Below are 26,659 nucleotides of genomic sequence, written 5' to 3'. Positions count from 1 at the left end.
AGTCACCCAGGGAGTACCACAGGGTTCCGTTCTTGGTCCCCTACTATTCATTACATACTTACTTCCTCTTGGTAACATTATCCACTCCTTTGACATCAACTATCACTTTTATGCGGATGACACACAGCTCTATCTGGATCTCCACCCTTCTGACTCTTTCCCTCCTACCACACTGCTGTCCTGCATCCAGGAGATAACTCACTGGTTAAACAATAACTTCCTCAAACTAAATCCTACTAAAACTGAGTTCATGATCATCGGCACCAAGTCAGCCATCTCTGCCCTCTCCAACTGTAGTCTATCTGTTGATAATATCCAGGTTGCCCAGTCTTCTGTTGTGCGAAACCTAGGCGTTTCATTCGACTCCTCTCTCACTTTCATCCCACACATAAACTCTATCCGTAAATCTACTTTTTTCCATCTCCGCAAAATTGCCAGGCTCCGCCCCATACTTTCACTAAAAGATGCCGAGACCCTGGTACATGCATTCATCACTTCCAGACTAGATTACTGTAACTCCCTGCTTTATGGTCTACCTGCTAAATCACTTCGCCCCCTACAACAGATACAAAATTCTGCAGCCAGAGTTCTAATGTCCACAAAGAAATCTGCACACATCACTCCTATCCTCCATCAGTTACACTGGCTTCCTATCTCTGAACGCATCCACTATAAAATCCTACTCCTAACATTCAAATCTCTGCATGGTCTTGCACCCTCCTATCCAGGGCCGGAGTGGGACACTTTTTCAGCCCGGGAGTTTTATGACCAAATCCGGCCCAAAATTATTTTTCCCTCCCAATCGGCCCAAACTAGAGATTAACATGAACCAGCCCATCGGGAATCCTCCCGAATCTCCCGATTAGCCACTCCGGCTTTGCTCCTATCTCTCCAACCTTCTCCACCTTCATACCTCATCACGTCAGCTCAGGTCCTCTAACCTAGGTTTGCTCTCCGTCCCACGACACAGACTCTCTACTATGGGTGGCAGATCATTCAGTGTTGCTGCCCCCACCCTCTGGAATTCGTTACCTCCCTCTATTCGCTCCTCTGACTCTCTCTCTACTTTCAAAACTCAACTCAAGACATTCCTCTTTTCTCAATATTTCCGCTCTTTCTAAGCCCTGTATTTTTCCCCTTTCATTTGTGTACAGCGACCTTGGGTTTGAGAAAGGCGCTATATAAAATAAACATAATATTATTTATTTATATTAAATTGCAAACTACAATAGTTTTGTAAGTTAAAGATTTGTTGTGGGTTACAATTAAAGTTGTAAAGGTTTTTAAAAAAATGTTGAATTTTTTTTTCTTCTAAATCCAGCCAATAATAGTCTTTAATGGTCATCAATTTGTTATTTTATCCATATAAATCAAAACACCGTAAAGCAGGGATACTTCGATCGCGATCTACTGGTCGATTGTGAAGGAAGTGAGGGTAGATTGCATGACATTAAACAGTAGGGGATGAATGACAAGCTATCATCTGAACTTTTGACCCACTACACATGCGCGTTAAACCGTGCTAACTTTTTCAGTTACCTTGCTGCGTAGCTAGCCTCCAATTTATTTAAAATAAATACAACAAAAGGTATAAAATAGGTATAAAAATGACTGCCGTAGCTGGTCCGAGTAAGAAGCCTAAAAACTACCACTTCCATACAGAATGGGAGGAGGATGTTTTTCACTACGTTATATTCACTATATTTCACTGTCATACTCTAAGTGCGTTTGCCTCATCTGTCAGTGTGCCATTGCTATTCCAAAGAAAGGAAATGTGGAGCAGCATTTTCGGACTGTTCATAAAAACTATGACTTTGACTTTCCTCCGAAAAGCGAGCTGAAAAGGAGAAAGGTGAAAGAACTAAAATCCACAAAAGCGAAGGCAGCCACCGAAGCATCATTTCGGGTGTCACTTAATTGTTAAGCACAAGAAGTCCTTTCAAGACGGAGAGATGATAAAAAGAGGCATTTGTTGAAGCCACTAATTCCTTGTTCCGAGACTTTAAAAACAAATCTGAAATATTATTTTCAGTCAAAGCTCTCCAGCTATCGAGGAATCCAGTCACACGGCACTCTGAAGCCATGACCAAGGATTTACCCAGCAACCCAGGATATTGCGGACTGCAAGTGTTTCTCACTACAATTAGCGCTACTTTAAAATACTTTATAAATATATATATATAAATAAATAAAATACTTTATCCTAAAAGGAAATAAAGCATACACAATATTAAATTGTAATAATAATAACTCAAATAATGATAATATAGAAGAAATAAATTTGTTTTGCATTTTTATTGTAGGTAGATCATTTTGACTTGGTCATCTTATAAGTAGCTCACAAGCTGAAAAGGTGTAGGCACCCCTGCAGTAAAGCATTAGCTATAAACCATGGCCATAGAGTGAGTCTGAGATAAGATGGCACAAAAGCACAGAAAACAAAGAACAAACACAAAAGGAAAGCATGAAGTTGTCCTAGCATTGTACCTAGCCACACTCTTCCCCTATCCTACAAGCAAACTCCTACCTGCAACAAAACCTAAATGTAGGACGTTATGCCTATTCTGTATCCTAGTGTTTTCCTATCCTAGTGTGTCTGTACATCAGTTAGTTATATGTTGCAAAATGTATGGATGTGTCCAACCTTCTGGCCTAGAGTCCACCCTCTAACCAGGTAACCAGGATAATACCAAACAGACGTACACAATGAGCACAGCCAAACACCACTTAACAGCCGAAACTCTAGTGTAATTGCTAGCTAAAAATGCACAAAACTAACAACGAAAATACAAACACTGTGGTTCCAAATCACAGCCCACAAACCACTACACAAGTTTCTCCTTTCGTTCGTTATTCATCTTGATATTCATTTGCTCTCCCTCTCTGAAACCCTACAGCACCTGAGAAGTTTGAAACATCTACAATAAAGCCCTCAGAGGAACACAAAGAGCTGAAAGTTAGTTTATAAGGATCCATTGAAGGGGACCTCTTGGCTCAGAAGAAAACTCAAAGTAGCAAAAGGAAGCACCCCTTAGGGTTTCACCAAAGAGCTTTGAAAACACAAATCCCGCCTCCCCAGCTTGACCTGTGCTTTTATATGTACTGCTGGGGGCTCACTGCTCCTGTATTCTCATGTGAATGCTGCAGACTCTTCCTATAGCATCTAGTCTTTTAGCCCTTTCAGAGTATGTGTCAGGATGTGTCTGGTTGTGGTTAATCTTAAAGGCATAACCCTATTCCAGTTCAAACCTCCCATAAGAGCTGCAGGCACACAAGCCATGTTAAAGAAATAAAAGGAAAGTTATGTTGCTGTCCTTGACTCCTGCACAGACACTGAGGGTTTGTGTGAAGTATGGCAGGCCCAGGCTCTAGGGGGCGCTGCGCTAGGCCTCTCTCTTCTTTGAGCTTCTCCCTTCACCTGACACTCCATCCCAAACGCGGATCTCCTTCAATTTTGTTTTGGAGGACGTCCCATGTCTGCACTCACCATGGAGGGAATTCCAGTCGTTTTGAGTGCTATTGATTTACCATCAACAGAAAGGGCTCGACTGACGGAATGGAGCCAGGAGCCCAGCATTGTCCAATCCATTTGTAGTTATTTATTTATTTATTTATTTATTTTTGGTTTTACCACATGCCAGGGCAACATGTCCAGTTCAGCTCTGCCCTTTCAAGATTGCGTGTAGCATTTGCCCTGGTTGCTGAAATCCAAGCTGCTTAAATCAGTAGTTACATCCATTATTTCACATGTATGCTGAAAAATGATCTTACCTTGTGTGTATATATATATATATATATATATATATATACATATATACACATATATATATATATTTTTTTTTTTTTCCAGTCACCACCCTCTGTCACGATACGGGGGGCCCCTACCGGTTGCCTCTGTCCGCAGCGGCAGTAGTTCACGTTGTCCTGTTGTTGGGTTGTGTTCGTCCCTCAGGTGGGCGTGGCCCATTAGGTTTCCTGACACCTGAGGGTCGTTTGTCTGTCTATATGTGTCTTCTCTTTGTACCAGTTGACTGCTGGTTATTGTGTCCTTAATTGGGACCATGTCACGGGGTTTGTGTTGTGCACTTTTTCCATTAAATCCCCTCATTTCCCTGAGACTGGCGTGATCCCTTTGTTTCTAATTTGCACTCCTCGCCCGTCACACCCTCCTTATTTATGGCTCTTTTCTCATTGTTTCCTTTTTTATTTTATAACTCTTGTCAGTTTAATAACACATACATTCAAACTTATACCTACCCTATAGCTATTACGATATGGGACTCGTAAAAATCAGCAAAATGATTTAGCAAAAGTGCTCAGACTTTTTTTATTACAACACTTTTGGTTAATGAAAAATAATTAATTTAAATGTCTGTCACATAAGGGCATGAGGATAAATCAACAATTCTAACAATCTTCATTAATCGCCTTGGTTCATCACAAATGTTCTTTTACTCTCTCTCCCTTTTTTCTTTCTCTCTTCCACTCTTTCTTTCTTTTTTTCTTTCTTTCACTCCTCTACAGCTTTCCAGGCCTTCCTAGGGAAGCGGGATGTGTCGTCTGAGCTGGAGGAGGTCCACGCAGAGACTCGAGCCCAGAGCTCTCTGCAGGTGGCCACACCTATGGAGCTCTTGAAGAACCGTGCTGTGCGCTGGCAGATAATCACCATAGTTGTGGTCATGGCTTGCTACCAGCTGTGTGGCCTGAACGCGGTGCGTGCACACCAGTACACTGGGCTCAGTTTAACACAGTCCAACAAACTCTGGCAAGACTTCATACACCACATTCATACTCACACGTAGGTTTATTGTAAATGCATATAAATGCATGGTGCTCTTAAAAATCATATCCCAAAACTGATATCTGATCTCACTACAGGAGTCATCATTATCATCATTTGTCCACCAGTAATCAGTTGAAGTCATCCCTTCTAATTGATTTTTAGATTATAAAAGAAAGTTGGCAATCTTGGCACGAAGTGCTAAATTAGATTTTTATTGTATTGGTTGTAATTGTGTTGTAAGCAGTGATGGCTAAGTTACCTTGAAAAAGTAATCCGATTACTGATTACTCCTTTTAAAAGTAACTTAGTTACATTACTGATTACTTGATTTTAAAAGTAACTACGTTAGATTACAAGTTACTTTAGTAGTTACATTCAGCAGCAAAATTAATTTTTCCAATACTCACTTTATTGGAAGTGCATTTTTAACAGTAACAATGTATTGAAGCAGGTTCGGTAACCGAGGCAGAAACTGCTTAATCCAAAAATCCCGAGGAGGGAAACTTTATTGATAACGCAACCCTGGTGCGTGCAGGCCCCGCCCCCCCCAGTGTCACTTAAAGGGCCAGACTCCTTGAGTGGCCAAGTGTCCGTTAGTGAATTCACCGTGAGCAGTAGTAGTCGCTACAGTATCTCCTGACATTACGTTTGTGTAGCTGCGCGGTATTATTTGTACATTTATTTGTAAACGTAATACAAGTAAACTGTTCAGTCAGACAGCTACTTGTGAAACGAAATACCATTACAATTTCAAGCAATTTAAAGTAGGCTACGTTAGTCAAAATTCCAGCACTTTTCAAACGTGGAATACAGTGCAACATTAAAATTCATCAGGTAAATGTTCCTTCCCCTGTTTTTGAGGGGTGTTTCTTTACACTACCACATATCGTTACTGGAGGACACTGCAACAAATGACTTGTAAAACATGCTCGCCCTCTCACAGGGTCGCATGCGGAGTCGAGCGCTACGGTCAGACGCAAAAGTAGAACTGAGCCAAGAAGAAAGCAAAAATATATATTTTTACTAGGGAAAATTAAAATAGTAACGCACAGTTACGTGGATAAGTAACTTTAATCTGATTACTGCACTGGAAATAGTAGCGCGTTATATTACGTTACCGAAAAAAGTGGTCAGATTAGAGTAACGCGTTACTAAGTAACGCGTTACTGACATCACTGGTTGTAAGCATGTCAAGTTAAATTTTGTGGTGGTGTAAATATTTTTTCTTCTTCAAATGTTGCAGTTTACAAATTTACAACTTTACAAATTGTTCCAAAGAAAAAAAAAAGTGAATTGCACTCCATCCACCCCCACATAAAAAGGGTTAGATTACAGTACCCCACACACACCAACACCCCCGCACAGAAGTGACAAAACTGACAAACTAGATAAACAAACAAACTAGAGTAAACAACAATAAGAATACAAGGGATGAGCCCTCAGTTCTGTGAACCTGGTCTAGAGGTATTATTATGATAATTATTATTATCTATACAATGTACAGTATGTACAACCAAGTCCAATAAGGGATAATCTGATAACATCATCAGATTAATAAAGCCACCATTATAACAACAAGACGGAAATGAAAAATGATAAGGGTACAAACACGAACAACAGACGCAGTGAACATGAGAGAAAGTCTGAAGTGAGTCCACGCTCTGCCCTCAATGTCTTTATGAAGTGGAGATGGACGGCTGCCAGCGTGATTAAACATCAAGTGGAATCTTCTCCTGGGTCTCTCTTCGGGTTGCTTGGAAGAGGCAAGACATGACAACAACATGAACACAAAAAGAAATGACCCAAACATGGACATAACAGTAGTACTGGGTACGACCTTGCTCTACAGGGAGGCCAGCATGGGTTCAAGCTTACGGAGGTGTATGGCTGGTTTAAAGTGAGCTTGGAGAGGGCCACACCCCAGCATCCTGGAGGGTCATGTGCTTAATGCAGCAAAATACAGATGATCCCTGAGAAGGACTTTTGATGTTGTGGTTTCTGGCATGAAGTGAGTGGGTTCAGCCCATTGTAAAGCTCTAATGGTTTGGTACAGAATATTTTTGCCCTGTGTATAATTACAACTGAGATGGCACCTCAGTGGCAGTGAGTGTCGAACACTCAATAATCAAAACAAGTCTTAAAAAAGGCACCATACATATCAAGGCCTTATCCAAGCTCTAACTCTCATCATGGCCAGCTCAAATTATTCGAGACAGGACATGCAGATTTTTTGTCACTTCTTCATTGTGCCTCCTAATGCCAGTCCTGAACCTTCATCTATCTGTTGAGTGATGCTAAGCTTCCCCAGAAATCCCAGCCTCATTGTCAAGATGGCTACTGCCACTTTTATGCTGTTGGTATTTTTCCGAAACACACCAGAAAGTCTCGTACACCCGTCATTGTTCACAAGGTTTCAGTGCCAGGGCTTTGAAACAGCAGACAGGGAAAGCAACAAAAAGGCATTACTTACATTGCACCCTGTTAGCCGAGAAGCCCCGGGTATAAACTAGTCCTCGATCATTTGCATGTTGCTCAATTTGCAGGTTTAATACAAATTCAAGCACTTTTCAAGCAACTGTAGTAAATTACATCTTTATACAAATACACATACTTAAAATTCTGTATTATAAGAAAATGGAACTGTTTGACAACAACAGCAATTCAGCCATGAAGTGGTATCAGTGGATGCTGAAGGGCATAGTGTGAAGAGGTCGACATTTTTTTGCATAGTCAATCACTACAGACATCCAAACTTCATGTGGCCTTCAGATTAGCTCAAGATCAGTGCGCAAAGTGCTTCATGGAATGGGTTTCTATGGTCGAGCAGCTGCATCCAAGCCATACATCACCAAGTGCAATGCAAAGCGTTGGATGCAGTGGTGTAAAGCACACCGCCACTGGACTCTAGAGCAGTGGAGGTATGTTCTCTGGAGTGATGAATCACGCTTCTCCATCTGGCTGTCTGTCCAGGAGAACAGTACTTGTCTGACTGCATTGTGCCAAGTGTAAAATTTGGTGGAGGGGGGGTTATGGTGTGGGTTTTTTTTCAGGACCTGGGCTTGGCCCCTTCCAGTGAAAGGAACCTTCCTCTTCCAACATGACTGCGCACCAGTACACAAAGCAAGGTCCATAAAGACATGGATGGCAGAGTCTGGTGTGGATGGACTTGACTGGCCTGCACAGAGTCCTGACTGCAACCCGACAGAACACCTTTGGGATGAATTAAAGCAGAGACTGAAAGCCAGGCCTTCTCATCCAACATCAGTATGTGACCTCACAAATGCACTTCTGGAAGAATGGGCAAAATCTCCATAAACACCCCTAAACCTTGTGGACAGCCTTCCTAGAAGAGTTGAAGCTGTTCCAGCTGCAAAGGGTGGACCAACATCATATTGAACCCTATGGGTTAGGAATGGGATATCAGTTAAGCTCATTTGTGAGTCAAAGAAGGTGAGCGAATACTTTTGGCAATATAGAGTATCTGAATGCTAATGGCAATCATCGAAGATAGTTTAATCACTTAAGAGGAAATAGAATTAACTATACGGATAGGCCAATAAAAAGTAGGTGTGTCTGGGGAGCAGAGAGCTGCACCTTGCTGAAAACATTTAAGCAACTACTGTGTAACGAATGAGACAACTCACGAGTAGATTCAATTGTAGAGTGGACTCTTTAATTGAGTAAATGTCAGAGGCAGCAATCTGGTGAGCACAGAAACAAATTTTGTTGATCCAGACACAGGTTGTGCTGAAGGGTGAGGTGGAAGCATTGGTCAGGTAGTCATGGCCAGGAGAGCAGAGTCCACAAGGTAGTGGTCTAGGAGCAAGCATGGTGCAAGTTCTAGGGGAGAAACAAAGGTCGATACACGAGAAGACAGTCAAAAATAACAACTGCTTGGTACTCAACATGGTTGACAATACTTTGTGACGATGAAGGGAAAACAAAGGGTTCATATGGGTCTGAGTAGGGTGTCATTTATTAGCAACATGTGCTGGTGATCAGTACTCTGGTGATCAAGACCTATGTGGCTTCAACCTGGTGCCCCTATGTGGTCCTGTCATTTCAGAGGGGTGGAGAGACTGGGTGTGATTTTGTATGACACAGGATTAATCCTTTTTCAATACTTTGAATTGACCCACAAACCTGGGGCTCAGTTTTTACATGGGAGTTTCAAGTTCATGTGGCATGTAGACATCCATACCCTTTGTCCTGGTTGGTAGATGAGGGCTGGAAGATGATGGGGGCAGTGGAAGATTGAAGCTCCACGCTACAATATCTCAAATAGTCCAGGAAGTATGAGGGATGTGCACAGAGAGCCAGGGGAAACTCACTATGACATGATCCTTTGACATGGGCATGAGAAAGAATTTAATCTTTTCTTCATGAAATAACATTGGTACAGTCTGGTGTTGTATCCAGCTTTCTCCTATGGGTTGCCCATTAAGTGAATTTACCTGTAATGATTGCTGAACAGGGACAGTTAGGAGTGACATGCAATAGTGCTGTCTAAAAAATTACCCGCTGCACCAGAGTCTATGAGAGCAGACGTATAATTTTCCCCTCCCCAGTCTAAGGAAACCTGTATGTTTAACTGCCTCTTGAACAAGGGAATTAAAGAAGAGAGTCTTACAAAGTGTCCTCTCTCTCTGCAGTATTGGCATAATCCTTCATTGAACTGGCTGGCTCTTTCGTGGGGGGCTACAGTATCATCCGGATAGCGGTGGAAACTGCTACTGTTTACGCATAATGTCACCTAGAGTTAGCATATATAAAGAAAAATGCAGGGGTCATACAACAGATCCTTGAGGAACACCATAACCATCCTTGGTGAACGCTAAAAAGTCTCTATGTTGACGAATTGGTAACAAACAGCTCTAGTTAACAAGGCTCTACTTTTATACAATTTGGAAGATACAAGTTTAGAGCTTCATAATTTGTGTTCTGAATGTTTTGAATATTATGGTTTAAGTTGCAAATGTGATCATTATACCACAGTGCGCATTTTTCTGATTTTGTTTTTATTGTCAAGTGGAGCAATATGATTTAGTGTGAAGTGAAATTCTGGTTCTAAGCAGTCATTTATGTGATCAAGTTCTGAAGGGTTTGATGGTATCTCAGTCAGAAGTGATAAATCTGGGAGATTTGAAATAACTGCACATCAAGCATAAGACATAAATCAAGCGTATGTCCACTAGAGTGTGTGGGTTCTCATACATTTTGTGAAACCAATGGATTCTAGTATAGAACTAAAGGCTCATCTCAAAGGATCTTGTGTATCATCAGAGTGAATGTTGAAATTATCATTAATAATAGCAAAGTGGCTTCTAAAGTGAGTAGATTAGAGAGGACATTTGCAAACTCATTACTAAAATCTGAATAGGGCCCTAGTGGACTGTTGATACAAATGACTGAAAGAGGAGAGGGCTTCCTTTTGCTGTCAATTGTGTTAATAAAAAAATAATTTCAAAGCATTTGGAATCATCAGCTTTCTGGTTTATGCATTATGCGTCATTACAGTGAATAATTAATATGCAGCCTCAACATTCAGTTAGACAAGGGTGGTGTAAATAGCTGTAGTCATTTAGACGAGGGTGGCGTACATAACTGTAGTCATTTGGATGAGGGTGGTGTACATAGCTGTAGTCATTTAGACGAGGGTGGCGTACATAACTAGTCATTTGGATGAGGGTGGTGTACATAACTAGTCATTTAGAAGAGGGTGGTGTACATAACTAGTCATTTAGACGAGGGTGGTGTACATAACTAGTCATTTAGACGAGGGTGGTGTACATAACTGTAGTCATTTAGATGAGGGTGGTGTACATAGCTGTAGTCAGGACTGGGTTTATTCACAGCTATATACTCATTTGGCCTTATTCAAGTTTATGTTAGAAAGAGTACTTTAAATCTATGATTGGTGATGATTAATTTACCATGGGTGCTTTTGATGTTAGGGAACTAATGTTTAGTAATCCTAGGTTTAGATTACAGGTACAGGTACAGGTACATTGGTCTTTGTTTCATTTACTTTAGTACTAATCGAGTTTTTAGGATTTTTTTTCTTGGTTTTCCATCTCTGCTTGGCTCGGGGAACAGACACAGTGCCAATATGGTGAACCTTGGGTGACGTCTCGTAGCGATCACCAGACGGTTGGATTAGCCCCTGTCAGCTGCCTGGCCTCTGCTCAGGATTGTCATTGATTAACTAAGTCTGCCGTAAGACCGTGACTAATGCTGCAGGAGAGGTTTGCTGCACCTTCCCTCAAACGTGGTGCAATTATCTGTGAACCCCACGTTGTTTTGTGAGAACCACTTGGAAATCCAGCAGTTTAGTCAAAATAATTGGCTGTGTGTTACTGCATTGCTGTATTGGAATGAGACAGAGCATACTGTCGCATTAGACATCGCCTTCGCTAATTTACACACCTCAATGATATTATTCTTATTAGCTCCTACATGAATGACTGTCTTAGAGGTCCTATGCTTGCCTAAGATTTTAAGATCACCTGCAGTATCTGACAACCCCACTGCTGCTGGTGTTCCTAAATGTCTAGCTCATTTCATATGTCGCATGGAGTCTCCTATAACCAGACCTCTTTCAACAGGCTTCTCAGCGGGTTCCTCTGGGTGGGGCAAACCTATTGGACATGTGAGTGGCAGGAGTGCGATGCCCTCCTGGGTGAGATGAAGCTCGGCTCTTTCACTGTAATGTCACCCCATGTGGGTGCTGTAATGCCAGAGTTGAGGGCTCGTTAACTTTGCCTAAGGCACACAGAACATTTCCTAAAGTCTGGTTGAGCACTAGCAGTAGAATCTTCTCTGTCAGACGTGTAATTCATCTAAACGTCTCACAGATAAAACCGTCACTAACAGATGAAGAATATCTAAACATATGATACTGCATCTGCACACTGAAGACCGGAAGTAGCTATGAGCGTGAGCCCACACACACACACGCATACAAATGCTTGACTGGCTTTGTATGCAAACACAGAGAACTGTGTCTGTGAAGTGCTATAATGGCATTTTTTTACCTCTTAATATTCCGCAGGCCCAGCTCCCTTTCACGCACTTTAGTGAAGAGTCAGTGGAGTTAATGGCTTCTGTCTCAGCTGAACACTGCAAGGACTCTGAACGCATTACTTATTGGAACAGGGAAACCACCAATCCCCTCTTACTCTGAGAAGAGAAGTGACACCAAGCCACTAGAAACATGTATACACACACGCACACAAACACACACGAAGAGAATCAGAAAGAGTGCAGGGAGAAATGTGGAAGAATAACAGCAGAAAGAAAGAGTGTGGAGCAATTGAATAAAGTTGATGTGCTGATATCAAGGATTTGCATAGAGATATTAAACTGAGGTGACTGAGGGTTATAGCTTCTGTTTTATTAAGCGATGGATGGCTGCCTGTTGACGGGAGGGGGTAGTTGAGGGGAGGGGTAGTTGGTTGTCTTTCCATCCTGCTTGTGATATGTAGAGTTGCAGGTTCTTAATGATTCTTCGGCTTCCAGCCACCTGTCATATTGAGTTTATTTTCACTCTGCTGCAGTTTATCACTTATTTAACCATCAGGGCTCATCAGTACACATATGATGTCATTTTAAAAGAGATTCATAATGTAATCACTTTACATATTTATAGGTTTGGTAATTTATTGTGAATACTGAGAATAATCAGACTAGCCGTCTGTGATTTATGGTTAGAACCATACAAACGGTTTTGCTTCAATTTTCAATTCAGTGTCAATTCAGGATACCATCACTGTACACCAGGGTCTGTTAACACCAACAAATCAAATGTATTTATGTAGCACTTTTAACATTATATGTTGTCACAAAGCAGCTTTACAAAAACATGGGTTCAGATGACTAATGAGCAAGACATGGGCGACGGTGGCAAGGAAAAACTCCCTGGGGGATTATGACGAATCTTTGGGAGGACCAAGACTCAAAAGTGAACCCATCCTCCATTGGGCAACACAGCTAGTAGCAGTCTGTACTTTATAGACCCGGTAGGCCCTCCGACATAGATGTGGGGTCACAGTTACTTCAGTGGGATTAGCATGGATAGGCTGTTTGTCCACTGGTGGCATCAACATGTCCACTGCTAGTAACGGTGCATCCACTGGCAAACCAGAGCATTTTCTAGGTGCTTTGTGACTAATATTGGCATTGACTTTGTAGAAACATGCAAGCAGAATGCAAGGTGGAGGTTAAATGTGTAAAGATAAGCATTGAATTAACTGTCTATAAACAGGCACTGGTCAAAAAAATTTATATCATGAAAAAGTTTACTTATTTCAGAATTTTCCATTTAAATTGTGAAACTTGTATATTATACTCATTCATTACAAACAGACCGATGTTTTTATTATTTTTTGATGAAAACCCCAAATTCAGTCTCTCAGAAAATTAGAATATTGGGAAAAGGTTGAATATTGAAGACAATATTAAAAAGCTAATTAACTCCTGCAAAGGCCTGTGAATGGTCTCTCAGTCTAGTGGTAGAAAACAAGTGTGTACAAGCAATAGGGATAACCACACCCTGGAGAGAATTGAGACACAAAACCCATTAAAAAATGTGGGGGAGATTCACAAAGATGGAACTGCAGCTGGAGTCAGTGCTTCAAGAACCACCACACACAGACAAGACGTGGGTTTCAGCTGTCACAGTCCTTGTGTCAAGACACTCTTGAACAAGAGACAGAAATGTCTCTCCTGGTCTAAAGACAAATAGGACAGGATTGCTGCTGAGGGGTCCAAAGTTATGTTCTCTGCTGATAGTATATTTTGCATTTTCTTTGGGAATCAAAGTCCCAGGGTCTGGAGGAAGAGAGGAGAGGCACAGAATCCACGTTGCTTGAGGTCCAGTGTAAAGTTTCCACAGTCAGTGATGGTTTGGGGTGTCATGTCATCTGCTGGTGTTGGTCCACTGTGTTTTCTGAGGTACAAGGTCAACGCAGCCATTTACCAGGAAGTTTTAGAGAACTTCATGCTTCCTGCAGCTGACCAACTTTATGGAGATGCAGATTTCATTTTCCAACAGGACTCGGCACCTGTACACAGTGCCAACGCTATGAGTACCTGGCTAATCCCAGGCCCTACCGCTTCATGTGCAGTAAATTAGTTGAAGGGTTCATTAAATAGATTAGAGATTGGAAGTATATCTGAATCTCAGATTGAAGTCACTGCTCTCCAAAAATAAAATTTCTGCTCATCGACAGTTTGCTAAAGATCACGGGCACAAACCAGAGAGCTAATGTTTTGTGGATGGATGAGGTCAAAATAGAACTTTGTGGTTTAAATGAAAATCTTTATGTTTGGAGAAAGGGAAACACTGCATTGCTGCATAAGAACCATATCCCATCTGTGAAACATGGAGGTAATAGTATCATGGTTTGGGCCTGTTTTGCTGCATCTCGGCCAGGACGGCTTGCCATCATTGATGGAACAATTAATTCTGAATGATATCAGAGAATTCTAAAGGAAAATGTCAGGAGAAAAAGGATGGGTCTCCTTTATTAGAGTATATCAGAGGATCATTAACTATTTTAGTTAATGCTGTTTTGGTGCTGTGATGGGCTCTAAATCCTGACTGAAGTAATTCAAGGATGTAATTTGTCTGCAAAAAATAATGTTCTCTATAACTTTGGACATAAAGGACACATTAAAATTGGCCTGTAGTTAGAAAGTTCATGGGGCTTAAGGCCAGGTTTTTAAACGAGTTGCTTAATGACTGCAAGTTTATATGGTTTGGGGATGCGGCCTAGGAGTTCATTATAGTAAGCAAAGTTCTATACTAATAGGCAGTTTGAGTAAATGAGGAGGGTGCTCAAGTATACACGTGTATGATTTTACCAAGGAAATAACCTCCTCACAACTGACTGGGGAAAAGAATTCTAAATTCAGGCAGCTGTCAAAAGGCATTTGCAGATTGACTGAGTTAGCTTGATTATCTCAGATTGCGAGAGATAGCATGGCAAATTTTTTGACTAATATTAATCAATCCTATACAGTATAAGAACTATATAAAACAATTACTGCCTCATTCCTGTGGGATTAGGTAACTGATTTTTACATGATTCCTAATTAGTTTTGATACAATATTAAGTTAATATATTTATTTTCTATTAAATGATAGATTAAGATTTTCTCACTCATCTAAAACTAAATGTGGAGAATTCTCAACATGCTCGTTTAAACGTTCAAGTATAGATACAGACTTTTAAAGTATGTAAAGTATCTGGGGCTACAGGTTTGTTAGATCTGGTAAAGTATCAATATACGCAGCTGTAATGATTGGAATGAGATGGGTTGGACGCAAGTGTAGGAGAAGTTTAATCAATAACACAGACGACCATACAACAAGAATATGGACATCGAACAAAGATAAACCAAACAACAGTGACCAAACTAATACTCCAACTGGATAATGCTAAGACTAAGGGTAGGAGAGTACTGGGAACAACAGACATAGAGAGCTTAACTAAATAACACGACGCTAAACAAGAAATGATGAACAAAGGAAAGAGGGATAGACAGAGATATGGATAGAGGCAGCACTACAGGGAAACCGACAAAGAACCACTAAAGAATAAAACAGCCATGACAGGCAGACACAGTTAGCACTGGATTCTCAACAAACATGGGATAACACTGGATATGAGGCACAGCCAAGAATACAGAGTTAGCAGAGAAACAAACAATAGCCGACGATGACGGAGCAATGTGTGACAGCAGCCATGGTAGCAGATATAATCATTTGTTTATTTTGATTTTTAAATGATTGTTGGTAGCATTATAATTGAGTTAAATGTCAATAGATTTTTTCCCCCACAGATTTTGTCTCAATCAAGTAGAAACTAGTTGATTTCTCATTACAGTATATGGTTGATTTAGCCAGTTTGTCTGCTGCCTGGCCTCAGCTATGGTTAACTTCTCTTACACTATCAGGAGGGGGGGAGTCTTAAAATTTTTGCCTAATTCGTTAAAAATAGCAACAAAACCACTACATTTCCAATACTGCTGCCTCTTTATCGCTATTCACATGATGTGTCTCACACCTCATTTAGGGTGGCCAATAACTGTGACCTAGAACTGCCTCTGTCCAGTTACTGATTAAACCCACATTGTTTTCTGAGCATCATTTTGAGGTTCGATCCAGCAGTTAACTGCCCATAATCTACTGTAGGTTTTTGTGCCACGCCATACTGGAATTGAGCCAAAGCATATTACGGGATCCGACATAATCCCTGCTAGCTCCCATACATCTTTAAATCTTATCCAACCCCACATCATTAGTGCAGATGTGTATAACAATCTTGGAAAACTGATGACTAGTCAGGACCTTTTGAATTGCTCTGACATGAGGTGCTCTAGCCCTTAGAATGCATTAGATTCTGGCTGCTGGTGTCACTGTATTCATATGCTGAAGTTGCAAATCTCTTATAACAGAGCACTTTGATCAGGTTGTTCAGCCGATGTATTGCTGAGTGGGGCAAACGCTGAGCTTGGGGCTCAGTAACTCTCTACATCACCCAGGCCTACTGGACTACCAGTCAGTGTTGGTTTGAGAAGCCAAGCACAGGAAGCAGCCTTCATGAGCAACGTCCTGGTGTCACGCCTCTTACACTCATCCACTTTATTTGCATTCATTTGGTGCCTTAGATGCAAAATAAATCATAGTAATATATTTAGATGTGTTAAATGTTAAACGTTCTTGAACTCAATATAAATGAGAACCTTTGACTGGTCCCAGCTCAGTTCAATTATACAGCTGATATTTTTGTCAGGGAAGATAATAACAAAAGGGAAACTTCTGCTTTGTAAATAAGACACTAATGATCTCATCAGTTCTCATCAAAGCCTGAGCTTTTGTGTAAATGAGCACAGAAGCCTCAAATCCCCACCTGTGTTATTCTTACTAAATCTTTTAAATTGCTCAAAAATCGAGCTTTAAGGACTGAGTCATTAGTGCCGCTTCGCTTGTTGCTGATGACATTGACATGATCGGTGGAGGTGACTGCAGTGAACATTTTCACAAACAGGCCTCACTTTGAGTGCCAGCACAGTATGGGTTAGTTTACTGATGCCCTGCCTGACAGATTGTGGCCCCCATGTGGTGTGATTGTAATGGAGTGTCATCGTATTTGACTGTCTGACTGGAGCATCACAATGTCAGTTGTGTAACAGTTGTGCATCATGACTCCTGCACTGGGTGTATGACTACAAGCTAACAGTAGTACTCCATCTGATGTTGTGAGAGTTCATGCAAGGAAATAACAATCGTGTATTTTGTGTTGTTGACAGATCTGGTACTACACTAATGGGATCTTTGAGGGGGCTGGATTTGACAAGAGCATGATACCCTACATCACCCTCAGCACTGGAGGAACAGAGACGGTGGCTGCGGTCATATCGGTGAGACTTCCTCTTGTGCCTTAATGACTCCGTGTTGTAGGCGTTCAGCTCAGCAGAGCTTCTGCCTCAATCTACAGGTTTGCATCACTGAACAGGCTCACTTAGGTTCCTTCTAGATCTGAAACATACTGTGGGAAGACTTTTCCAAGTGTGTAAGGTGGAGGCCACGCAGGACTCAGTTGGTTTCAAAGGAATTTTGAAGACCAGCAGTGCTGCTTGTGTGTGAAAGGGTGGAATGCAGCAGTATGCCCTGTGTGTGTGTGTGTGTGTGTGTGTGTGTGTGTGTGTGTGTGTGTGTGTGTGTGTGTGTGTGTGTGTGTGTGTGTGAAATACAGCTTTATGTCATGTGCGTGTGTGCCTGCATGTCTCTATGTTTGTGGTTATGTGTGCGTGTGTATGAATGTGTAGAACTGAAGCACAGCAGGACTGAGCTGGATCATCGCATATATAATATATAATTATTAGAATTTTTATTGTAATAATAGAATTGTTGACCGTTCCAAACAGTGAAAGCAGAGCTGAGCCAGATCTGAACATTTCTGAGGGTTCATGTGCAGTGATGTAAGATAAAGACTCAAGTGATAGTTCTTCAGGTCTGATGACTATTTATGCATCTTTAAACAGTAGAACCTTGTGCTGCAAGACAAATAAATTACCCTGGAAACATACTGAATTTTTTATGAGGCATGAATCATTCATCACTGATTTTTTCTGGGGTGAGCTATGGTCAGTTTTGGCTTTCAAGCTAATTCAATGTGAAATGATTAATGAAAATTCACAAGACAGTACCAGCATGCACTTACAACTTAACTAGAAACATTTAGCTATATCTGTGTCTGATATATCTGTATTCCTAAAGGCGTCCTGTTCTGAAATATCTTGTTTCCTATATAAAGATTTAGCTTTAAACTCTGTGCTTATAACCCAATTCCATTCCAGAATGCTCTGCAGAATCTCTGTGCTTTAGCTGTACAGATTGCATTCCTGAAAGAGTGGTAGTGAAGGACAAACTGTCTCTCTTTGCTTGTACAGCTGATGAAGGACCTCTGTCCAAAACATCTCTGGGGATATATATATCCAGAGATGATACATGCATACACACACTATATTGCCAAAAGTATTCTCACCCATCCAAATGATCAGAATCAGGTACTCCAATCACTTCCATGGCCACAGGTGTATAAAATTAAGCACCTAGGCATGCAGACTGTTTTAACAAACATTTTTTGAAAGAATGGGTCACTCTCAGGAAATCAGTGAATTCCAGTTTGGAACTGTGATAGGATGCCACCTGTGCAGCAAATCCAGTCATGAAATTTCCTTGCTCCTAAATATTCCACTGTCACCTGTCAGCTGTATTATAAGAAAAGTGTTTGGGAACGACAGCAACTCAGCCATGAAGTGGTAGGCCATGTAAACTGATGGAGCGGGGTCAGCGCATGCTGAATCGCATAGCGCAAAGATGTCGCCAACTTTCTGCAATCACTACAGACATCCAAACTTCATGTGGCCTTAGCTCAAGAACAGTTTGGAACACCACTTATTTTACACTAAATCCAACCTGAAATGTCCGAGAGTCAAGAGGCATGAAGATTTTCCACTGTTTTTGTCTGCCCAGCCGTCTAGAACGACCAAACAGAAACCAGCTAATCATGAGATACCTCAAGCGCCATTAGCACTAGCATCTCAAGATGATATGTTGGCTGAGATTCGCGATCTTGGTCTCGACTAGATATGTGCCTGGGCACTATTGATGAACACCTGGACACTTTAACCTCCAGCCTTTCCTCGCTTTGTGCAGCTCTCTGTGACTTAACGGAGAGAGTGACCTCAAATGAGGTCCGTGCTGGTGCACTTCTGTTGCTACCCGGATAAGGAGACAGTTCTACGAGCCGAACTACCAAAAAAGCAGGTGAAACACGATGAGGGCCACCATCGATTTTATCAGGATCTCTCTGTTGAGGTCCTCAGGAGGCGAGGCGAGTTTGGTCAGTTGAGGCAGGAGTTTTCAGCTCAGCAGATGTTTAGAGGATTTGCCTATCCTGCGAGGCTCCAGTGTCTTCACGATGGTAAGATCCGGCTGTTCTCAATGGTTAAAGAGGTAAAAGAGTTTCTGAGCAATACTGGATCTGTCAAATGACCCTGTTGAGAATGTAGCTAATTTGGTGTTCTTTTCAGCTTCTCTATAGTTACTATTGGAGATAGCCTCTTTTCTGCAGAGGTGGGTAGATTATTCAACAATTTTGCTCAAGTAAAAGTACTGTAACTTGAACCAAATTTTACTCAAGTAAAAGTATGCATCCAAAAATTTACTTGAGTAAAAGTAAAAAAGTACTTATAAGCTACTCAAGTAGTGAGTAAATGCAGAATACTGTCTTGTGTCAATAAATTACATCATGGAAAATTGAATTACTGGAAACAATGACTTTTAATGACAACAAAAGTAATTTATTATAAATATAATATATAAATATTATTTATTATAAATAATATGTATTTTTGTTTGCTCCTAATTATTAGGCCTGTGTAACTTCAATGTGTTCCACAAAGGCACTAACTGAGGAGACTGTCAGCCAATACGTGTAGCTACAAATTGACGCCAACTGAATCAATTTGTAGCAAACTGGTTCAACTTAATCATCATATTTTGCTAGTGTGTACACTCACAGAGTTTGAACTGTTTTTTAGTATTGCACTGTGTTATATCATGCAAAATGATGCCTCCAGTTGTAACAGAGATATACAGGGTACCCACGGGTCCTTAAAAAGTCTTAAAATGTCTTAAATTTAGTTTTCCATATTCAAGGCCTAAAAATGTCTTTAAATGTCTGGAATTTTATGAGGGGAGGCATTAAATTATTATAAGTGTGTGTTGCTCAGTTGTTCTGTTTCATTTTACCGACGATATGTATATTATCATTTCTGCAACGGCCGTATACTCCGCATGGTAGATGGCGCGATGTGAACTTTGCCGAATCTAGCACTAGGACCATGCAGAAAATAACCGCTCCCGGGTCCTAGCGCTAGATTCCTAGCACTGGAGTATACGCCCCCCCCCCGGTCAACAATTTTCGTTTGACACTACCCCCACACCCCCGCCCCCCATCAACAATGTGGAACACACCTGCATCCCCAGTTATAGTATTATTTTTTCTTGTGAGAGGTAATAAAGGTCTTAAAAGTCATTGAATTTGAGATTTAAAAATGTGCAGATACCCTGGATATAGCATTACACAAAGAAGTCAAAATTATATATACGACAAACTTTATTGCAACGTGTTTCCTCAAATTTGATGTTGAGTTCTTGTAGGCTGAAATGTCCACATGTTTGGCAGACACAACTGACAGCGCATTATATAACTGTCCTTTTACACGTTTGTAATGTAAACATTGGCTGTATGTGAGGCCAGGGATGCTCGCTAGGTTTTTCTGTCACTTTCTTGCTACTGGTGGAGAAAGTTTGTGAATGCAATCACGTGGATGACCGGCTTCATTTCATTGGTCACACATACTCAGGTGACAAGACATTGGTCAGTCTTCTCACTGAAAAATGAATTATTTACAAAACTAAAGTAACGGTAGCGCGCCACGCAAATCTGATTGTAATGGAGTAAAAGTCACATTTTTCTCACCACATATTTACTCAAGTAAAAGTACAAGTCTTTCGTAATAATACTACTCTCACAAGTACATTTTTTTTTTCAAAAAGCTTCTTGAGTAAATGTAACAGAGTAAATGTAACGCGTTCCTACCCACCTCTGCTTTTCTGCATCTGTTATCTGCTGTTAAGGCGATATGAGTCGTGCTATATGATATTCAAATAATAAAAAGGGTTTGTTTTATTATCTCTGATCTTACTGTTTATATATATTTTTATGTATTTCAGCAGGCAGCTCTTTTTTCCTTTTTATCTTTTGAGATCTGGACATACAGTTTATTGGTTTATTGTAAAGGACCAGAGCGATGTGTGGCTCGATTTCTTGTTTTAATTTATGCTATATGCAGAGTGTACTTTTTTTTTCTTTTTTGGGTTTCTTCTTTGAGGTTGCAATTTTGTGGGCCTGGTGACCTACTAGCATTTGACCGGCTCTGCCATTTGGGGGCAGGGCTTGTTTTTCTGTGTTTGGTATATCTATAATTGCAGTCATAATTGTGCAAAGTCATAATTGACTTATGACAATCATATTCTGGTTATTTATTTCTGATTTTGAAAATTAACATAACTTAGAATGTGAAAAGTTTTGGGCACGAGTTTTCTTAAGAAGGTAAGAGCATCAGTTGCCATGATTCAGGAAATGCATCTGTCAGATCTCGAGCACTCAAAGTAGACTTAAAAGAGATTGGGCAAGACAAGTGTACTTCGCATCACACAATTCTAATCTGAAAAAACAAGGTGTGGCTGTATTAATTAGCAAACTTGCCAAACACTTGCTACTTGCCAATAAAACGACCTGGATATGCGGATATGTCTTAATAATAACCATAGAATTTTAGTTATTCTGGCTGGTGACTAAGTGTACCTTGAATCATAGCTTAGACAGATCTTCTGCCCTTCCAGCTAACCCTAGAGCCGTGCTGATGCTCAACTAGAATCAGTGCTGGTTGATATCTGGAGGGAATTAAATCCCGGTGTCAGGGATTATACCTTTTACTCTAATCCCCACAACTCATATTCACGAATTGAATGCATTTCTATAACCAACACTCAACCCACCTTGTTACAGACAACAGGATAGGCTCCATTGCTCCGTCTGACCACGCTCCAGTTTATATGGAAATGGAACTGGCCATTCCGATATCTAGCAGTAGAACTCTGAGGTTTAACTCCTCTTCGCTTTGGAGGTTTTGGCAGCAACCACTTTTGATTTATATCAACACAGACAATTCTATTCTAAAACACAATTCTAAACTATTCTAAAACACCAATAGCATCTACAAGGATCAGTATATTTACAGTGAAGACTCAGCATCTAGGGTGTGTGAATGTGTAGAAAGGGGAGGAGACTAAATGTGAATGTGCTCATGTGAGCATGCATGCTTGAGGAAGCAGGTTTTATAATCTCAGTTCTACTCTGGAGAACAAAGGCTGAATCAGAAATGCCGTACTTAAGCAGTAGGCACTAGATTTCAATGCAGTACGTTCTGCTCAACCCTTAAAGCAGTATGTCATTTCAGTAGGCGACTGGGCAGTATGCATACAACCTCGGACATACTACATCCACCATTTTGACATATATGACATCACATGATCATAGTTAAAGGCCGCTGTTCATTTAAAGCAACATTCAACATTTACGTCATGGATTTCAAATCAACATCAAGACGTTGTCGAGGAGTAGCTCGGAGAAAATTTATTAGAAATGCATTGATTTCTTACCTCAGGAAAAAATGTAAGTCTTTAGCAATAATAGCCTGCACTTACTACATACACATTTGTGCTGTATTACTGATAGACAGCACAAATCAATGACCAAATGACAGATCAGTTATATATTAACACTAGAATGATTAAAGCGACTATTTTTCCCCCCAAGGCAAACAAGCTACACATTACCCACACACACTCCCTCACTGTCCCTCCTTCTTGCCCCCTTTGATTTACTCCCACATTCCCTTTCTCTGCTTGTTTCTCCTCGTTGGCATTCAATTTAACAATTTTCTGCTAGATTGGCAGGAGTCACAAATTTCAACATTGACAGTGTATAGCATCAGTATGAATCAAAGGATTATTCTCACACCGATTCGAGGCATACTTCAAGAGTTACATTCCCATTTTTGAGCTTCTAGCGTAGTCGTAAATTCATGCCCGTGATTAGAAAATATCTGGTTTGAATACTGGTCAGTGCTAATATTTTGTTTGAACTTAAGAGTATAGATCCATGTTTTATTGTAATCAATCACTAACACTTTCACAAAAGTATTTCTTTAAATTCAATTATGTTTTACAATAAATTTAACAAGAACAAATTCTAATTAGATTGAACAGCAGTATTAATAGTAAACTATGTTTTTACAGCATGGGAACCTGAAATCATATTGTGACCTGAATCCAGGTGTGCTCATCTTGCAGCTATATTTTATTGGTGGGGACCTCAGGGCAGATTTCAGAGTCTCCGGGGATACCTTCACCTCACTCACCAACACACTGAGGCAGTAAACTGAACATGGGTGGAGGAGGGACATCGAGATGTTAGTGTTCTTGTACTGGCTGCCACATGCAGTGTCCTATCGTGTGGCAGTGCTGTGCGTGAACGAGTTCAAAAGAATGCGTTCATTGAACATGTTCATTTTTCGTGAACGTTGAACTAAACGCAACACATTTTTAAATAAACAACTTGAATGTGAATTAGTTCACATTATGTGTCATGAACGGCAGACATCACTGTAAATGAATGTTGGAATTTGTTTTCTACAGAGCCCGTAAGGTGACATCATGTAAAAAATATAATAATGCGTGGCCACGCCTTATTAACACGTGCAAATGACTTATTAATGCATGCAAACGAGATAATTAATGCATGCAAATGAGATAATTAACGCGTGCGAACAAGATAATTAAGTATTACTTTATATAAAGCCAGGTTTACCTTCCTTTGGCAGTCAGTTAGTGCACATCCCCTCCTTGGCAGTCAGTTCACAAACATCCCTGGGAGCTGCTTGCTTTGCTATGAAAAACACTTTGTTGCCACGCGTAAAAGGTGACATTAGTGTCTCGTTCCCATGCCTTAATTATCTCGTTCCCACGGGTTAATAAGTCGTGGCCACGTGTTATTATTTTTTTACATGATGTAACCTTACGGGCTCCGTAATTTTCCATTGAAAACGTGAGTGACATCTGTTTTCTCTTTTGAAACGCAGCGAGAGAAAGTTCCTCCCTCCTGTATTCTCGCTGGTGCCGCTTAAATCATGTATCACCAGACAGAAATGGTTTTGACAATGTGTGCGCAATGCATTGCGGGCAACGTAGTGTCCAGCTGAGAATAGTTAACATACTGGCTAGTTAATAACGTACCGGTTTCCGCACAACGTTACCTGTGATGAATTGCAGCAGAGCGGGGTAGGCATAGCAACGCTGCGTAGCAGGCAACGACGAGAGCGCGGAGGGCTGGAGGAGCGATAGAGAGAGAGACCAATGAAGAGTGAGAGAAAGTGCTGCAATAAAAAAAAGTTATTTGAATATCTCACAAAAAAGTAAAATGAACTGAACTTTGAACTAGTTCAGAATTATAATTGTGAACTTTGAATGTGAATGGTTCACTTTGAGCATGTATGAACTGAACTTAAACTAGTTCAGAAATACCCACATGCAGGAAGGTGCATCCTTGGGGAGGGAGGCTATCCCTGCATCAGCGCTCCAGTCCCGCTCCTGACACCTTAACGAGAGCCTGTGCAGAACCCTTTGCAGGCTTGCTTTAACACCAAGCTCTCTCGGGCCAGGAATGTCATTGAAAGAGCATTTTGGATGCTGAATACACGCTGACGCTCCATTTTCTTTAAGGCCTTTCAGGTGATCCTTTATTTGAAGCCTTTAAACAAAGTTACTTACTCAAATCCTCGAACCATCGCATTCCTTTTCTGGTGAAGAGGGCTTCATTGGCCACTCTCCACCAGAGAGTCCCTGTTTTCATCTGTCCCATTTGTCCTTTTGAAAGGATTGTAACTATGACAATGTAGAGTTACAATAACCATTAACCTCAATTTAGCCTGAATAATCCCAAAGCTAGATATAATTATATTTGCTAGGGTTAGGGCATAGTTTGGCATTTCAGTAGCATTAGTGACAAGGTGAAGGGAATCCATAAAATTTGTTATATTAGCCCGACAATTAGGCAAGATTTAAAATTAACTAAAATATAATGAACATAAAGGAGTTCAAACTACAAACCACTTGTAAACTAAATTAAAGTTGGTAAGGTATTTAAATTCCAGAAAGCCAAATTGTCCAAAGTTGACACAAGTGCTTCAGATCTGCTGATAACTGAGAATTTTTGTGCGACAATTACCATTAGCTTGAATACCTCAGCAAGGATTCGATGCTATGTATGTATGGCATTTGGGACAGAGACAAAGTAACTAAAATGGTGCCAACTTCAAATGTGGCTGTATGTTAATGAGCTCAGCTGGTTTCTTCTCACGCAATCAGAACAAAGGGTAATGGTGCTGGGTTAATAACAAAAAATTGATGTGGTTTGTCTAAGCCTCAGTTATCATCCATCCATTGTCATCCGCTTTTTCCGGGTTCGGGTCGCGGGGGCAGTAGCCTAAGCAAAGAGGCCCAGGTTTCGCTCTCCCCAGCCACCTCTTCTAGCTCCTCTGGGAGGATACAAAGACGTTCCCAGGACAGCCAAGAGATATAATCTCTCCAGCATGTCCTGGGTCTTCCCTGGGGTTTCCTCCCAGTTGGACATGTCTGGAGCACCTCCCTAGGGAGGAGCCCAGGTGGCATCCTGACCAGATGCCCGAACCACCTCAACTGGCTCCTCTCTACATGGAGGAGCAGCGACTCTACTCCGAGCCTCTCCCAGATGACCGTGCTCCATACCTTATCTCTAAAGGAGAGCCCAGACCCCCTGCGGAGAAAACTAATTTTGGCTGCTTTTGTTTGCGATCTCATTCTTTCGGTCACTACCCAGAGCTTGTGACCATAGGTAAGACTTGGAACGTAGATTTCCTTCTGGCTCAGCTCTCTCTTCACCACAACTGCAGGCCTGATAGTTTTCAGGCGCCACGCCGGAATTCCGGCGTACCGACATATACGCGAGAAAAAAAAAGGTTTGCTTAGTGCATGAGTTAAAGTTCTCCGTCACCATGATTTCCGTCATTTTAATTTTTGGGGGGGAAATCCGTCAAATTATAATAATAAACCACATGCGCGCACGTGCTATCTGTTTTGAGGATGAAATATGATCCTCTCACTGGCGCTCATCAGCGCTGGATGAATGACGGCGGTGTCATTTGATTGACTTGCGGGTCATCCCGCGTTCTGATTTTCGGACATTACGTAAAAAAGCTACCTCCCTCCTGCCTAAAGTCCAGTTTGTTTTGGTCAGTTTATGTTTTCAACTTGTTTGGTCGTGCCGAAGACATTATTGCTCCGATTCAATCGGCATAATCATCATACAGGTGGTCCACGAGTTACGATTTTCCGTGGTTACTACACATCTCCCATTTACCATATAAAGCCTCGTTTGGACCCAAGTGGTTCTGCGTCATTAACGGAATTCGGTGTTTTGTGTGCGCGGCATCAGGATAGGCCTTTAGCCTTAGTTAAATGAAGCTACGGATAAAGGTATTTGCCAAAAGGCTAGCTTTAGGATAGGATAACTGCGTATAGTACGTTATTTATGTACAGAATGTACGTATGTTCCGATTTACACCGAAAATCGATTTACGACGGATCGACGTCGTAACCCGGGGACCACCTGTATTTCAGACATCGGAAGAACTTCA

General features: G+C 41.0%; 1 protein-coding gene across 7 annotated transcripts in view; it reads left to right on the top strand.

Moving 5' to 3' along the window:
• Positions 1 to 26,659, top strand: part of slc2a9l2 (solute carrier family 2 member 9, like 2) — a 268,703-nt gene that overhangs the window by 89,578 nt on the left and 152,466 nt on the right. For all 7 annotated transcript variants that reach the window (XM_076987952.1, XM_076987944.1, XM_076987918.1 and 4 more), the window contains 2 exons: positions 4,525 to 4,712; positions 17,099 to 17,209. In XM_076987952.1, coding sequence (XP_076844067.1) covers positions 4,525 to 4,712; positions 17,099 to 17,209 — 299 coding nt within the window. The remainder of the gene's footprint in view (positions 1 to 4,524; positions 4,713 to 17,098; positions 17,210 to 26,659) is intronic.

Source organism: Brachyhypopomus gauderio, chromosome 2, assembly GCF_052324685.1.
Source record: "Brachyhypopomus gauderio isolate BG-103 chromosome 2, BGAUD_0.2, whole genome shotgun sequence".
NCBI classification, from domain to species: Eukaryota; Metazoa; Chordata; class Actinopteri; order Gymnotiformes; family Hypopomidae; genus Brachyhypopomus; species Brachyhypopomus gauderio.
Note: the sequence above shows the minus strand (reverse complement) of the source record. Positions and strands in the feature narration are given on the sequence as shown.